We start from the raw sequence: 17,634 nt of genomic DNA on the forward strand, positions 1-17,634 counted from the left end.
GAGCGTGTGACGGCATCCCAGCTGCAGAGGGGATTCTTTTCTTATCCATTCTCATCCCAGGATCCTATGGGGATTTGAGGGAATGGTTAAAAATTGTTTAAAATCACCTGCTTGCCATTTCTTTTGTGGGTTGGTTGGTAAGTAGCACCCATCATGCCCTACCACACAACCCACTTTGGTGTCCCTAGGAGCTACCCATGGGGATCAACTGGGTGTTTTGAATTCCCCATTGTTCCTTATGACCAAAACATTAGAACGTTTCATGTTTTGTTCTTTCAAAACAACCAGGGTCGACCGCTGCTTTGACGAAATTTTTCCTCCATCTGCGTTTTGTTTTGAGCTCAAAATGAAACACAAAATCCATTTTGTGCACATAGCTACCGGATATACATAACTTTATTTTCTCTTTTTTCCTCATTAACAAAACATGTGTTCATGCATCTGTGTAGCGTCCCCTGTTTGTCCATCAAAAAAATCAGGGTAAGTTAGTGAAAGATTAGTCTAAATTCATAATAATTCTTCTGGAGTGTATTGTCTTGCCCTTGCAAAGTCTGTGACTACATTATATAAAAGGTGGCACATATCTATTAGATTTCAAATTTGTGGTGTTGAATAAGGCTGTGAGACATACAAGCTTTCTCAGGGCCTTTAGCACAGACCCTCAGATTTCAGGCTTGTGGGATCGCCCCAGGCTGGTCACATCATGGTTTTGGCATTTGCCTCTGCAGACAATTGCCAATATAAACATGAATGGTGCTGATGAAGGGTGAGTGACGGGCCTGGTGGGACTTCTGGCCCTACTTTCAATGCTGCCCATGGTGGAGTGGTTGTTTAAAATATATGAATAAGGCTCTAGTGGAAGAGACCACTGTGTCTGTCTGCATCAAGCTCCAGTTGAGGATTTATTTTTATGTCTCTTAAATTTAAAAAGAAAAATGTGCCACAGTTCTTTGAAATATTCATATTTTTCTCTTGTTTGTGTTTTTCTATCTAGCATCCATGTCTAGTTCTGGGCCTCCAAAGAAACGACATCGGGGATGGTCTCCTGGCTCACCAGTACCTCCTTCTGGTTTAGTTGTGCCTGTTCCTGCCATTCGGCCTCTTCCAAGAGCAGGCAAGATTCTGAGATGCATGTTTCTTCAGCCAGCACAATGACTCTAGCCCTCTTCAGGTTGTACCCTGTGTACATTGTACACAGTTACAACATTGACAGAAGGGCTTCAACAAGACTTGCCCCTGGCATCAATGTGCTTCAGAGCCCCTCTCCTCCTCCAATGTCCACAAGGATTCGGCAAAGAACCTTCCCATAATTGCAAATGCTGGAGTGCCCAGCATTCCCTGTTCTGTGGAAGATCTCTTGCCAGGTACAGCATTTGTCTCTGAAGACAAATGCTGTATTTATGGATAGCAGAGCTAGCTGGCACATTCCTGTTGCCATTGTAACCATGTATAGTAAACACAGATACTTAGCATCTGAAGAGGACTTTGGTGTCACTTCTTTTTTTGCTTGCTTATAGACAATGAGGCTATTCCCACGAGCAGCAAAAATCGGCCTAGGAGAGCCTGGCCGGATTTTTGCTGCTTGTGTAAACCACCAGGCTTGCAGGCGAGCCTGGTGGCTTACAAGCGGCTAGCCCACTTAAGTAGCCCGCCCCTTAGCCCAGGTTAGCGGAGCGAGCGCTCCGCTAACCCAGGTTAACAGATTGTGAGTTGTCGTGATGCAGCTCCACGCCGCAGCAACTAACGAGGAGACCCCTGACTGGGAGGCTGAAAAGCAGCCTCCTGGCTCGGGGGTCTACCCAGCATGCCCTGCACGCTCGCGCAGGGCATGCTGGAGCTTCCGGGGGCTGCGCAGCCCCCAATCCTTCCAGCCCCCGCCGGCTAAGCCTGCTCTCCCGCTAACCCCCAGAGGATCATGAGAAGCGCCTCAATCGTGAGAAGAGCCTCAGTTACTGACAGGAGAAAAGCTACTCAAATAGTGCCATTTAAATTAAAAGGGAAACTTAATTACCGCTTTGAGTAGTGTTTTACCACTTTGACATATCGTCAGTGAATATGTCTCAAGGGACTCAGCCAGTGGTGGGAAATGGCAGAAACTGGGGGTTGAGGCTGCCATATGGAAGTTCTTCACTCATGCACCTTTGACTCCAACCCAATATGTATGAATTTCGATCACAAACAAAAAAATTCTCTATTAAAATGCTGTTGAAGTTCAGAGTGCATGTTACTGGAGTGAGGGAGAGTTTTAATATATGTGTTAAAACCCATCGATTATGGATTTCAAATATACCGGATGGGCACCCATTGTAGATTTGAGTTGCTTTGTAGAGAAGATATCGTTTGGTTTCAGATCACTTCCTCATTTCAGTGGGATTATTTTGAAGTGTATTGTTACTGAATAGCCGCATTCTAGATTAAAGGATTTTTTTAAAACACACACACACACACACACACACACGCACCCCTTTTCTGGGTGGATTAAAAGAAACTTTTATCAAAACAAAAACAGATTTCTATATTGTAATTAAAAATCCTAAGACCTGTTTTATTCCTATATATCTTCTGAATTATTGCCTTGCAATTTACATGCAGGACGAGGATTGTATCTAGTTCTTTAAGAGCTTTCTGGGCCTCCTCTTGCTGAAAGCTGTGGTAGCTCCTTCATGTCTAAAGCTTCGTTTTAATGGTCGTGACTTCAGAACTATGTAAACCAATATTCAAACAGGCTTTGAGATTGCTGCCCATATTGGGCTATCTAATCTGCATACCATAGGTCATAGGTTAGTATGGAGTCTCATCCTTTCTTTAGCCTGACAGGTAGCATTGAAAGGTGACCTCTGTGAACACTCCTAGAACAGCACCTGGCTTTGGGGAAGATGAATATTTAGCTTGTTTCCCTTTTGTTTCCTCTCTCAGCTACAAACAATACTTTAGTTCTTTTTTTTTTTTTAAAGGTTATTTGCATCAGAGCATGGAGTTAGAGAAGGGCATTTGTTCTTTATTTAAATTCCTTATAGCTGCAAAAGGAAATGCAGAAGTGTTTTGAATTTTATTGTGTTTAATGTTCTGCAGTAATAGGAGGGGTTTTCTTGTCCCTTAAATTGTTCATAGGGCCAAATCACAGTAGGAATCTTTTGGTAATGGAAGTTTCTTCTTCCTTTTATTTTATAGAGCCTCTTTTGTCAGTCCCAGTTCCTCAATCAATGTTAACTGGAATTTTACAGCCTCAGCCCATCCCTGCAGGGGAGACTGTAATAGTTCCTGAAAATCTACTGAACAACTCAGGAGTAAGACCAGTGATTCTGATAGGTAAGCTCACAATATTAAATTAATTGTTCTACAGCTAAATTATTTGCCTTTTCATTTAAAGTTCTGAAATAGATATTGTGGTAGTCTCTTACATACACAATCTGAGGCCCGTGGATTTTAAACTGCAGTTCACTCAGTGTTCTTGGAAAGCTCATTTACCCTGTTCTCAGAGTGGTGAAAAGCAGCTATAGCACAACAGACAATCAGTTCAAATCTGTAATTTAAGGCATCCCATAGACATTCTGTGTTAACAGCTGAGTGTTTATCATTAGAAAGTAAAGGGCTATTGCTGAAGCCTAAAATGCAAGAGGTCATTCAGAGGTCAGTCACATTAGCTGTTAAATGCAAAACTAAAGAAAATAGTTTTTTTTGCAGAGCCAGTGAAATAATTTATTCTTGTGTTCTTCCTCTTAAGTATTTGAAAGCTGTGTTGTGACATAATTATTAAGACAGGAACTTGCTGAGTTGCCCTCAAAATCCTAACTCTTAATTTTGCTGCCAGTCCTTCTCTTCATGTGCTAAATGGCCAACATAAGCAATAAACAAGTCAGCTGAACTATTAAATGTGTAGAAAACTACTATCTCTGTGTAAAATATATGTTAATTTTGTGCTAATATAGGATGTTGTCTTGTCAAATGCAGAAGTACACAATTTAGTTTATTTTGAAGAACTAGGCATAGGTCATGTTCCAAGGCTACTTTTCAGGGAAACATCCCAACTGCAAAGGCCTCAGGCTCTCTTGCATCCCTCCCTCACTCCTCAGCATAGGGAGGAAATTAATGTATTTAATGTATTTAATAATCCAGGACCGCCCGGAGACGTGGGTTTTGGGTGGTATAAAAATGTTTTAATTATAAATAAATAAATAAATAATAAAAATTTAAACATGATTTATTGAAGGACACGATACATCTTTTGTAGGCTGTTTCCCCCCTCATAGGTTTTTAGATTGAAGATGTGAATTTCGCAGTCCAAAATTATGACCATGTCTTTCATTTGCGATGTGAATAAAGAAGAAACATATTAAAACCAATGCCAGGTTTTTTGCTTTGGTTCATGTCCAAGAACATAAGAACAGCCCTGCTGCATCAGACCCAAGGCCTATCTAGTCCAGGCCCAAGGCCTATCTATCCCAGATGATGAAGTTAAAGAGGCATCTGGAACCCCACAAGGGCAAAGTAGCTCAGGGTGTGTGTGATTTGGAGGAGAACAAGTTCAGCACCCATTCCTCATTGCTCCTCTGCTCAGAACTGTACCCTCCCAAATCTGCTTTTAAACTAAAATCTCTCCAGTTTTATATCATATTAGGGCTTCCTAATATCTACACATATGTATTGTGTAGATTTGTATTATGTATATTCATGCTTCCAGTACTGCTTTTTATAACTAATTTCTACATAACTAATGATGTGACCGATTTTTGAATTTTGTGGCTTGGAAACCTGAAACTCAGTAGCTTGTAAAGCTGTCCACAAATAATAATAATAATAATAATAATAATAATAATAATAATAATAATAATAATAAATTCAATTTCTATACCGCCCTTCCAAAAATGGCTCAGGGCAGTTTACAAAGAGAAATAACAAATAAGATGGCTCCCTGTCCCCAAAGGGCTCACATTCTACTGTAAAAAGAAACATAAGACACACACCAGCAACCGTCACTGGAAGTACTGTGCTGGGGGTGGATAGGGCCAGTTACGCTCCCCCTGCTAAATAAAGAGAATCACCACGGTAAAAGGTGCCTCTTTGCCCAGTTAGCAGGGGTGGTGTTCAGTTTTCCAAAGCCGCCGCCTCCTCCTTCTTATCATCATCATCATCATCATCCTCATCATCATCAATTATTCTATGTATTTATTAAGTGCAAAAACCTGGCTGACTTGGGGAATTCACATATCTTTCTGACGCATAGTTGTGATTTAAGGAAGATTTAAGAAGGATTTTAAGGAGGATTTTTAAAAATGTGATTTGGGTATAACTGACAAATGCATCCGTTTTGGAGAAGGGGTTAACTTAATGTCATATCTCAGAAATAGATACAACTGTGCTATCCTTCCCACATTATATTTAGGGTTGTGCATGGAACTGCCAACTGCGGTCCGGCACTGGGGTGGGGGTAGCTTTAAGAGCAGTGGGAGGGTTTACTTACCCCTCCCGCCGCTTTCCCGCTGTGGCGCCGTAATCCTAAGAGTAATTGGGGCGGCAGGACACCTCCCTGCCGCCCCTTCCCCGACGTTGCTTGAAATAACTCTCAGCAGTCCTTTGCGCATGCGCGCACACGTCACAGAGATGTGAAGCGCGCGCTCGTCTCTGTGACATGCGCGCGCGCAAAGGACTGCTGGGAATTATTTCAAGCAACGTCGGGGAAGGGGCGGCAGGGAGGTGTCCTGCTGCCCCAATTACTCTTAGGATTACGGCGCCACAGCGGGAAAGCGGCGGGAGGGGTAAGTAAACCCTCCCGCCGCTCTTAAAGGTACCCTCCCCACCCGAACCGGACCGCCCAGGTCCGGACCGGTCCAGAGGCTTCTTCAATGGCCTCTGGACCGGTCTGGGCCCATCCCTAATTATATTTCCATGTAAGCTAGAACCTGAGCATGCATATCTCTGTAACACTTCTTGCTAACTGTCTTCAAGAAACAGCTAGCTGCAAAACATTGGCAGGACCCAACTTCCTACTTGGGGATGGCACATGACCTTACTATATGTAGTAATATAGATTATAATACATTTCAAATCTTAAAAATGATTATGAGTTTGCCTTTTTGTTTTGAAGGTTATGGCACTTTACCCTATTTCTATGGAAATGTTGGAGACATTGTAGTAAGTCCCTTGCTAGTAAATTGCTACAAGGTTCCACAGCTGGAAAACAAGGATTTGGACCTTTTTGGATTGACTGGGAGTCAGTTACTAAGTGTGGAGAACATGATTATTTTGACAATACAGTATCTAGTTCGGCTAGGTAAGGCATTACAATGTATATTGATTTGTTTATACCACTTCCTACAAATCGCTGCCTTTTGCTAGTGATAAACCTTTCATTATTTGTTTTTGTATGAAAAAATCCATGGTTACGGCCATTATGCTCAATGTTTGAGAGATTAAACTCAAGAAAGGTGGATTGGGAAGATGTTGGTGAAACTGTTTGAGAGCACCTCTAACCTTTTGGGGAATTTTTTTTTTTTTTCTGAAATGCAGCTCGTATGTATGCTTAGTATGTACCTTAAGTTTCAACAGTCCCTTTCCTTTCAAGGAAGCTGTGTAGCCAGCGCTGTCCTTCGGGCATGGCAAGCAGGGCGACCGCCACGGACCCTGCTCTTTTAACCCCCATTAGAATTAACTGGAAGGGGGCCCCGCACTGGCTGATTTGCCCTGGGCCCCGCACCCTGCCAAGGCTCTCTAAGGACAGCCCTGTGTATAGCAGGGCTGTACAACTTCAGCCCACCAGCTGTTGTTGGACTACCACTCCCATAACCCCTGACTATTGGGCACTGTGTTTGGGGATCATGGGAGTTGTAGCCCAACAAGAACTGGAGGGCCAAAGTGTCAGGACAAGGAATCTTCTCTTTCTCCTGGGGCAAGGCAGTAGTTCCATTGCCACTGTCATTCCTATAGATTTTTTCCTGAGGAATAGTCTGAGAAAAAGGAAATTTGGGGAAGACAGGAAGGACTCATTCAAGCACATGTTTCTGCCTCTGTCAATGCAGTTGCTCAACTAGATGAAACTTTCAGTCTTTGTAAGGTGAGAATCCAAGACAAGATTGTCTATTCGTTGCAAAATTGTCTGACTCATCGCTGGAAATGTATCAGAGTTCCTTAGTGACTAGAGAGACCCTCCTGTATATTATGGATAATCTGTATTTACAAAGGAATTAATGGCTTATGTCAGGTATCTGAAATTTCCTTGAACTATCTTGTGAAATCAGCTGCTTGCCAAGCTTGGTGTGCCTTGTGACCACAGCAAGCACACACCAGCTTTTACAAGCTTTATCTGCTCAGGAACATATATGATTGTTTTAGACTTGTTCACATGAGCCTAAATAAGGTCAGAGGAGCACCCAGCCAGGGTAGGAGAGCCATACGCATTCCCAGTCTGCGGTCACATAAATTCAAAAAGCAAGGTAGGAAAAGGAGAGAGTGATCATGGGGAGTGGGCAGAAGCTGGATAGAACAGGTGTGCCCTACCCAGATTCTGTCCCCAGCATCTTACCAAGGGTGGGTGAAAAACTGTTCTGCACAGCTCCCACCTCCCACATGATCACTCTCACATCCTCCTACCTTGCTTTCTAAATCCACACAACTGCGGATTGAGAGTGCACATGGCTCCTATTCTGGCTGGACACTTCTGTAATAGTGTGAACTTCTGTAGCAGGGTAGTGTGAATGAACCTTTTAAAAAGAGGATCTCTCCTAGGAATATTTCTATCCTTAAGTGCTGTCATGAAATTTTGATAGGTTTACATATTTTATTTTATTTCTAATGTTTCTATCCTGCATCTGAGTCCAACAGCAGTTTAAAACAATAATGTTAGGATCACAAAAACTAAAACAATAAAACATTAAAATCAGCAACCAGTCATAAAATGAAATTCAGTGAAACATGCTGTTTTAAATAAAAGCAGCTTTCATGGAATGCTTAATTCCCCACGACGTTGCAAAGGCAGAACAAAGCTTATTTAACTCCATTTTCATTGTTTTCCAGCATCTCTAAACTTCTCCTTGCTACAATTCCCTCTTTCGTTTTTTGCAAGATTGTGTTGCAAGATCACCGTTTTGGTTTTCAGCAGATCCTATTGTGGCTGTTCTCCCAAGAGTGTACTGAGATGCTTCCAGGTTCTTGCCTGCACTTTTATGTTTGGGGAAAAGGTTCCAAAACCTAAAAGGCAATTGTAGAAAATTTCAGGTGATGGAGCAAAAGTGAGCAAAACATTCAGTAAAGAAATTAAGTCACACATATACCTAGTATGCATATTTAAGTGAAGAAGAACTTTAAAAGCACTGCGTTCAATTGGGCTAAATATGGTTTAAAATCTCATACATGTGTTAATGACAAAGGCAGAAGCTGAAATATTTAACAAAGTTTTATCCTGATCTCTTGTTATGTCATATGTATCTATCTGTATCTTTCTGTCTGTATTTATCTATATATAGATGATCTGAAAGCAACTAAACAGTGCTCCAAGTAGGCTCTGGATCATAGCAGGATGCAATCAATCACAAAAAATGTATATGACTGATAAAATGGAGGTAAGCAAAAAATTATTTAAATAATTTTTAGCTTATCTCTGTTTTGTCAGTTTTCTATATACACACACCAAATCACACAAAACCATATTCTCAAGACAACATAAAAAATAAAAGCACCTGCATAGCAAATCCCAAATAAAGCTGTAGAAACTAGTCTAAAAGGCCGCAAGATACTATATACTATAAATCAGGCCTGCTCAACTTAGGCCCCCCCAGCTGTTTTTGGACTACAACTCCCATAATCCCCAGACACAGTGGCCAATAGCCAGGGATTATGGGAGTTGTAGGCCAACATCTGCAGGAGGGCTGAAGTTGAGCAGGCCTGCTATAAATGCATATTTTTAGAAAAGTAAAATAAAATCCCAAACATGAATCAATCGTGAAAAGCTCTCTGAAATAAAAATGTAACTTGGTGTGGACAGACTTAAAAGATGGAGTCTAGTAGGTCTCCTTATGAAGCAATTTTTGTGTGTGGTGCTGTCACAAAAAAGCCTTGATTTGGTCTCTAGCTAGCCATCCTATTCTATTCTAGCCAGTATGCCTTTTTAAACAGAACATCACCACATCCACAGGTGTACATATGTGTGTGTGTGTGTGCGCGCCCGTGCACGAATATGCTTAACTCTTTCTCACTGAACATTTTCTGCTCAGAATCAACCCTCCCCCCCCACACACACACTGGTAGAGTTCCAGATGTATACAAATAAACCTTGGCATTCGTGGGACCAGCATCAGTGGTTTTGCAGGTAATTGGCACCTGACTTCTGTTCATGTGACCAAAAACCAGCTCACAAAGTGCTAAGACTGATGTATCCGTGGTTTGGGGGTGGGTGGAAATCACCTCCTAGGTCATTTCTGCCCACCATTTTGTGGCTCATTTACTTGGAAAACCCTGGGAAAAATCATGGGAAAATGCATTAAAATTGATGTTTTCTGACTTCTGGGGGACATTGCTGGATTGCTAGAGGTCCGCAGAGCATGGTAGGCCACTGTGTTTTGACCTTTTAAACCATTTTCCCCCATTTGGGGGGAATTCTCGGTTCCCTGAGAGCCTAATCCTTACAATCCCATTGCCTCAATGACTCAATATTCACAGTTTCCATATACATGGTAATTGCACAGAAGGGAACCCCTGTGAATACTATAGTTATCCTGTATTTACAATGAACTCCCTTCCTCCCTGCTACTCTTCAAAATATCAATTTCTGTGTACTTTGCCCTTCAGTGGCCACTTCTGTTGGTTTATTCTATACAGGCAGGTTTACCAGTGGGTATGTGTGTGGACTGTTCCTGTTGTCAATGGATGTATCTGTTATTCATGGTGAGTCGTGAGTGCTGGGTGTCCTCCAAAATCTGAGAGCAAGTGTCATCCTTGGTCTTCTTTAGGTACCTTCTGTTCCTCTCTGCTGACCTTCAAAGCTGTTATCAATATGCAGCACAAACCCTTGCTTCTGTGATAATGGTTTCCTTGGCAGATTGTCAGTTTTGCCATGTGAAGCTTAGCATTTTCTGCTGCAGCAGCTATTTGGGTGAAATGATAAAGAGGAAAAGATGACTCTTCAACCCTTCAGCCATAGTAATATTTTGTTCTAGTGAGGTTTTTATAGCTCTTAGAGGAAAGATGCTTCCCTAGAGATGGGACACAATCCAGCCCAGCCAAGCATTTCTAAGTCCTGCGGCTGCTAGTGAGAGAATGTTTAATATGTGCTTAATTTGGTTACATTGTACTCAGATTTCTCAAACAATGAGGGGGCTGGCAGCCTAATATTTTGGTCCTCCAGCAAAGCTCTGTGAGAGGCATTGTGTGTGTGTGTGTGTGTGTGTGTGTGTGTGTGTGTGTGTGCAGTCCATGCTCTTTGTTGCTTAATTTCCAGCATATCTCTTTAAAGTCCTTGCATGTGTTGATTTTTCTTGTAGCCTGCTAGTATGTGAAAAGTTAATGTTTTCCTGTGATATTCTGGAAATTATGGTAAACAAAGCTGCTAAAATGAGTCTTTCTTGATTGTGACTGGTGATGACTTGATTCATCTAGAACTAACTGAAATTTTACATAAATATGCTGCTTACATGTTCAGGAATGCCACCGTCTGAAATAAAAAGGAAAAAAATACAATAGAAGAGTAGTGGACAAATGCTTTCTCATGTCTCAAAGCACAACTTGGAACCAGTTCTCCACATTCTCCGTGGTTGCAAGGGCAGAGCAAGAGCTCCACCCTTGCAGGGAGCCGGAACACTAGCTGTGTTGAAGGCTTGCCATTCAGCTTGGGTTGTGGGGAGGGGAGAAGCTATTTTTGCTTCTCTCCTCTTTCTGCAATAGCCCTTTTTGCTATCAGAAATATGTCACTGAGGGTCATGCAGCCCCCAGGGGCATATTTCTGGCAGTGAAAGGGGCTTTTTGCAGGGAGAGGAGAGAAGCAACAATCTCTTTCCCACCCCCTACCCTGAGTGCTGGGCTGCACAGCAAGCCTGTGCAGCTAGTGTCCTCCTGGCTCCCTGTGCATATGGAGCTCTTGCTCCACCCTTGTTACACTGCAGAGAATGTGGGTTGCTGAGATTTAGCAAGATGACAGTAATAGTGAATGGTTACATTTCTTATGCCAAAATGCAGAGAAAGCCAAGCCATACAATTATTGTTATGTCATTTTTATGTAGTAGAAGTATCAACCTGATACGGAGTACAAATTTCCTTCTGTGGACTAGTCCAAGGATAGTTGTGTGCTTAGTGGTAACATCTCATGTTTAAGTGGTGACTTTTCCTTTCTGTTGAGAGAAGACTCTTGGGCAGTTTCAGCTGCTCATGGGCTGCTCCATAGCCCTCACACAGAGACTACTTAAAATATTTATTCCTGGTGGTGCTCCATCCAGAGGCTGTAAGCACTGTTGGCACTTGAATGGGCCAGTCACATCAAGAGTTTTTATATCAGCATGTTCCTGATCTTCATTTTGACTCAAGGGAGGATTATCCATAAGTTCCAGCTGATTCATACAACAAGAAGCTAGTGGACCTTAGAGCCTCTACATGGAGTATTTCTGTATGGTACTGGCTTTTGGAGGCTTCCATATGGGGGCTGTAACGATTGGTTTTTAAACATTAGGCAAGCCTTTCAACAAAGATGCAAAGTTGTTAAAGAAAATCAATTTTTCTCTTTGATGTGCCTCTTCAACTTTTGTGAGAATATTGAGTCAGATGATAAGGTATACAGCTGTCTTCTAGTCAGTGTAACATAGGACACTGTGGGTGTCCCAATTTTCCATTTTATTTCTAGTGACTGACTGTTCTAGGCCAATAGAACAATTGCCAGTTTTTGCCATGAAAATTTCCCCTTTGTTTCTGGCCACCTAAAAGCACATTGGGCACCCTCCAAACTAGTTAGTCATGACTATGCATTATTGAAATCTATAAGATAAGTTATTTATGACTAACTTAAGTCTCATTAATTTCAGTGAAATGTAGTTGTGACTGATTTAGTCGGGATGCTGCCCAATTTCATAGAAATGTTGAAACTGAAGGAATCAAAAGACCTCGTTATTCACTCACTCACCAGCCAACCTAGCTATTATCTCAAAACAATGTACAGAGGAAGTGCACTTCAGAAAAAGAGACAACATCTCAAGGTCACAAGCAAGCCAAGCCATATGCTGAAGTGGAAAGCTCCCTATTGCCCCCACTGCACTGGCTTGCATTTTACTTCTTGGCAGCAATAATTTCTGCCATCCAGTTCTTTGATATTCTCCTTATTTTTGCAGTGGCATAATCCACTCATTCTTTGACTTGGAGAGGTTTGCTCTGACACGTTTGTATTGCCAGCTCTGTATCTGGACATTTTTGACAGCACTGGTTAATACTCAGCCTGATGGATGCAGTTTTTAATAATATGTTTTGATCCTTTATTTCTCTCCCCGCCCCCCCCAAAATAAATTACAGGTCCTGATAAGATACCTCTCAGAGAAGAATTTGAACAAATCATGCTGAAAGCTATGCAGGAGTTTACTCTGAGAGAGCAGTCCTTACAAATGAGTGCTCAGTGCATCTCCTTGTCACCAGCTCAACTCCCATGGCTTGCCAGGTTAATTGCCAGCGTCTCCCAGGACATGGTGCATGTGGTGGTTACTCAGAATTCTCTGGCTGAAGGCATTTCAGAAACGCTGCGTTCTCTGAGTGAAGTGAAACGCCAACAAAGGCTGCCCGATTACGTTGTTGCAATCTGCACATCGAAGATCAGAGGAAATGAGTTCTGCGTAGTAGTCTTAGGTGAGTATCTTCTTCCACGGGATGTAGAGGCACGTTGTGTTGGTCCAGAGCTGCTCAACTTCGGCCCTCCTGCAGATGTTGGCTTACAATTCTCATCACAATCTCTGGCTATTGGCCACTGTGGCTGGGGATTATGGGAGTTGTAGTTCAAAAACAGCTGGGAGCGGGGCCTAGATTGAGCAGGCCTGTGGCACCTTAAACTTTTAACACGTTTATTGTAGCATTAGCTTTTGTGGACTACAGTCTGACTTTATCAGACTACAGGACTACTACTCTGACTTCATCAGAGGCATGAAGTGAAATCCTCTGTAGGCAGGTATTGTATGTAAGGTGATCCTTTGCACTGAGCCAATGTTCAGTGCAGATATTTGATGTCTCAGAGGTCTATTGAAAAACCAGCACACAGTCACAATATTAGCACAGTGGGGAAATGGCTTGACTACCAAGCCAGAGGTTGCTGGTTCGAATCCCCGCTGGTATGTTTCCCAGAGTATGGGAAACACCTCTATCGGGCAGCAGCAATATAGGAAGATGCTGAAAGGCATCATCTCATACTGCGCGGGAGGAGGCAATGGTAAACCCCTCCTGTATCCTACCAAAGAGAACCACAGGGCTCTGTGGTCGCCAGGAGTCGACACCAACTTGACGGCAATCTTTATCTTTACTTTACACATACATCTGTACTACGTGATTTATCACATGGCTGTATTTAAATATCCCTCTTGCTGCTCGTGTGTACCCTTTTTGCTATGAAACTGGGGTATTTTTATTTATCTGAATTCCCAAAAATATCTCGAGAGACATCTGTTCCTGTTATGAACAAGAAACATCATCATTCACTTATGTGGGATATGGGTTTCTTTGTGTACAACCAGCCAAACTGCTTTTGGAGAAGTAGCCAACATGTTGCATCTAATCTACTTCCTGGAGGTAGTTACTCTGTCTAAGATAACATACCGTATATGTTATCTTGTTTAAGTGCAAGGCTTCAGCATGTCTTCCATTTTAACATCCCCACCCACAAAAAAGGAATTTAATCAAAAGGCTATTGAAAGTTTTGGAAACTCTGGTTTAGAGCCAGATTGTTATGATAGGTTTTAATTTTTCATATTGAAAAGTTGGTCTTTTGGCAAGGTAGGACATTTCTCATTTAAAAGGTAAAGTAGATATGGGGGGAAATGCAATTTTTAAGGCTGTTTGTTGGTGGAAATTTGGAGTCCCTAAATAAGCCCTAAAGGGAACGTGTCCAGGGATACTGCCTAGCCTTAGGAAGCTGTGCAGTCACTGAATGCTTCTGGGTTAGTTCAGGGACTGAAATTTTCTCTTCTGAGGGCCAAAACACATGTTCATGGGAATATGTACTAAATAGTCATGTTTCCAATTGAAAGGCCTCTTTTTCTTCAGAAAACACTGTGGGGGAGGGTGGTGTGTGAGAAAGAGCGAGAGCGTGCATGCGTGCGAGACAGAGAGGGTAGGATTGTGCATGAATCAAGATTCATGAACAATTCAAAGGAGCAGTTTGGGCACCTTTAAGAGCGAGGAGAGCAGATCTGCACCTGCTCCTTTGCCACTCCCCTCAGTTTCCTTCTGTGGCATCATGCCCTTAGCACCTTGTGTGCAGCGGCACAGTGGCATGCATATGGCCTCCGCACATGCATGGAGGCCATGTGCATGCCACTGTACCGCCACAATGCATGATGCTGCAGCAGGAAGTTGTGGCAAGTGACAAGAGGAACAGGTATGGACCTGCTCTCCTTGCTCTTAAAAGTGCCTGGACTGTCCCTTCAAATCATGAACAAATCTTGATTTGTGCACAACCCTGTTAGCTGTTTCCCCTTCTGGCTGTCCTGCCAGCTCTTTGACCTTGGGGAGCATGCCAGCCTCCCACAGACCCTCACTTTGCTCCTCTGTAATGCCAGGTCTTTCCAGAATAAGTCTGAAACCATCCATGATTTGATTCTGGATGAAGGGGCAGACCTGGTATGTATTACAAAGACTTGTTTGGGCCCAGTCTGGTCCCAGCTTCTCCCTCCAGGGTACTCTTTTGAGGAGCAGGTGCGAGTAGGTGGAGTGGCTGTGCTTTATAAGAATAACCTCTCCCTTACCAGGATCCCCTTGGAAGTGTCTGACCATATTGAATGTATGTACCTAAGTTTGGGGACCAGGGATAGACTGGAACTTCTGTTGGTGTACTGATCACCCTGCTGCCTGATGGAATCCCTAACTGAGCTGATGGACTTGGTCTCGGGTTTGGCATTGGAGTCTTCCAGGCTTATGGTGCTGGGGGACTTCAATGTCCACTTTGGGACTGATTTGTCTGGGGCGGCTCAGGAGTTCATAGTGGCCATGACAACAATGGGCCTATCCCAAAGGGTCTCGGGACTGACGCACATTGCAGGTCACACACTTGATCTGGTCTTTCACTCAGATCAGTGTGGTGTTCTGTGGGTGGGGACTCCTGTGATTTCCCCATTGTCATGGACGGAACACAATCTGGTTAAGATTGGACAGTCACACCCCACCTTCTCAGAGGCAAGGGGCCCATTAGAATGCTCTGCCCGAGAAGGTTATTGGTTCCAATAGGGTTCCAAGAAGCCGTGGAGGGATTTAGTGTTGGCTCTGCCAGTGATCCTGTTGATGCCCTGGTAGAGAACTGGAACAGCAAGCTCACCAGGGCAGTAGACATGATCGCACCTAAGTGTCCTCTCCGACCCACTTCCAAATTTGCCCCTTGGTATTCAGAAGAACTACAGGGGCTGAAGCGGCGAGGTAGACTGCCAGCAATCTGGCCACCCGGAAGGGAAGTCCAGGAAGATAGTTCACAATACAAACTGGGCTGCAGCAGCGAAACACAGCTCGGAAATAATTCTATCTGAAAGATAGAGGCTGAAAGCTGTCGACACGAGGGATGACAAACGTTGTCTTCCAGTGGTTAACTGAAAGCTGTAGACGTGCTTCATAGTCCAAGCTGATAACTCTCAGTTGGCAGGGATTCAAGGCTTATTAGCCCTCTGCAAGAGACATTTACTTCTCTTGACAGTTTCCAGCTGTGCCCTTCGTCTTGTGACGCACCGCTGCTGTGGAGTCAGTGGGGGTTGCCTGTACAGCTCATCCTCCAGTTCGTCAGTCGCTGTCTCTGCTGCCTCAGACTGCTGTGCCTGCTCTGAATCATCAGCCGGACCTGCCACAGCCGTCTCTTGGGAACTGACAGCCAGGCTCTGCCCCTCAGGAACCCCTGCATCGGCTGAAGGACTGTCAGCTTCCCCTTCCTCCTCACTATCTGAGAGAGAGGGCGTGATATAGACTGGAGTGCAAGCGGATGAAGACTCGACTCAAATCCGACAGATTACAACACAGAGCACATTTGAAGATCTATGCTCTGGCAATACGGGCAGCAAAGAAGTGATTCTCTTCAGCCCGTATTGCGCCTGCAAGTCCACATCCAGTGGAGTTGTCCAGTGTTGTGAGAGGGCTAGTGAGTGCCTCTCCTCCCTCGAATCAGAATTTGGAACCATCTATTACCCGCTGTGATGTGTTTAATGATTTTTGTGTGGATAAAATTTCTCGTATTTGGGCCGACTTGGATTTAGACCCCACAATTACTGCCGTGTCTGAATCGGAGGTGTCCAGTGACTCCTCCTTTGTGCTTAGGCTGGATCAGTTTCAGTTTCTGACTCGTGAGGATGTGAACAAGCTGCTTGGAGCGATGTGGCAACAGGACTACCACCTGTTCTCTTCACCCTTGCCCAACATGGCTCATACTATCTGGCAGTGAGGTTGCTGTAGAAGGCCTAGTAGAGATCATAAATGCTTCTCTGAGGGAGGACAGGATGCCTCCTTGCCTTAAAGAAGCAATTATTAGACCACTTCTGAAGAACCCTGCCTTGGATTCCTCAGAGTTGAGCAATTATAGGCCTGTCTCCAACTTTCCATGGCTGGGCAAGGTAATTGAAAGGGTGGGGGCCTCTCAACTCCAGGCAGTCTTGGATGAAACTGATTATCTAGACCCTTTTCAGACTGGCTTTCTGGTGGGCTATGGGGTGGAGACTGACTTGGTCAGCCTGATGGATGATTTCCAATTGGGAATTGACAGACGAAGTGTGACTCTGTTGGCCCTTTTGGACCTCTCGGCAGCTTTCGATACTATCAACCATAGTATCCTTCTGGAGCGTCTGAGGGTGTTGGGGGTGGGAGGCACTGCTTTTCAGTGGTTCCACTCTTATCTCTTAGGCAGATTCCAGGTGGTGTCCCTCGGGGACTGTTGTTAAAACTGAACTTTGGCATGGTGGCCCTCAGGGCTCCATATTGTCTCTGATGTTGTTTAACAACTACATGAGATCGCTGGGAGAGATCATCAGGAGATTTGATGCAGGGTGTTATCAGTATGCTGATGACACCCAAATCTTTCTCCATGTCAGCATCATCAGGAGAAGGCATAACCTCCCCAAATGCCTGCCTGGAGACAGTGATGGGCTGGATGAGAGGTAACAGGCTGAGGCTGAACAGGCTGAAGAATCTTCATTCTTCCCTATGGAGAAAAATCTTAAAAGATGTAACCTTCAAAAATCACTTAAAAATCAGCCCGTTGCCCCATTCCTTTCAAATAATTGTGGTAGCTTCCTTGCCCCCCTTGGGCACTACCACCCACCACACTCCACTCTAGGCCACCCCTTTCCCCACTAAAGCTATGTATGAAGCTATACATTTGCTGGAATCCTCATTATTCCCTATGAGGAATTAAAAATACTTTAAAAATTCACCAATAATCAGAGGAGTGTCTGATTGCCATGGGGTTTGGTGGGTGGTAGGCAACCCTGGGTGCCTACC

General features: G+C 43.7%; 1 protein-coding gene and 1 long non-coding RNA gene across 15 annotated transcripts in view; one reads left to right on the top strand and one right to left on the bottom strand.

Annotated features, from left to right (window-relative positions):
* GREB1L (GREB1 like retinoic acid receptor coactivator) overlaps window positions 1-17,634 on the top strand; it is a 270,059-nt gene that overhangs the window by 175,909 nt on the left and 76,516 nt on the right. For all 14 annotated transcript variants that reach the window (XM_053243286.1, XM_053243284.1, XM_053243292.1 and 11 more), the window contains 4 exons: window positions 995-1,114; window positions 3,172-3,309; window positions 6,086-6,271; window positions 12,481-12,807. In XM_053243286.1, coding sequence (XP_053099261.1) covers window positions 995-1,114; window positions 3,172-3,309; window positions 6,086-6,271; window positions 12,481-12,807 — 771 coding nt within the window. The remainder of the gene's footprint in view (window positions 1-994; window positions 1,115-3,171; window positions 3,310-6,085; window positions 6,272-12,480; window positions 12,808-17,634) is intronic.
* LOC128322297 (uncharacterized) overlaps window positions 7,761-17,634 on the bottom strand; it is a 28,321-nt gene continuing 18,447 nt past the window's right edge. Inside the window, exons 2-3 of the long non-coding RNA XR_008305655.1 lie at window positions 9,821-10,076; window positions 7,761-8,184 (exon numbers count right to left, since the gene is read on the bottom strand). This is a non-coding gene — a long non-coding RNA (uncharacterized LOC128322297). The remainder of the gene's footprint in view (window positions 8,185-9,820; window positions 10,077-17,634) is intronic.

The sequence above is a fragment of the Hemicordylus capensis genome, chromosome 4 (assembly GCF_027244095.1).
Source record: "Hemicordylus capensis ecotype Gifberg chromosome 4, rHemCap1.1.pri, whole genome shotgun sequence".
NCBI classification, from domain to species: domain Eukaryota; kingdom Metazoa; phylum Chordata; class Lepidosauria; order Squamata; family Cordylidae; genus Hemicordylus; species Hemicordylus capensis.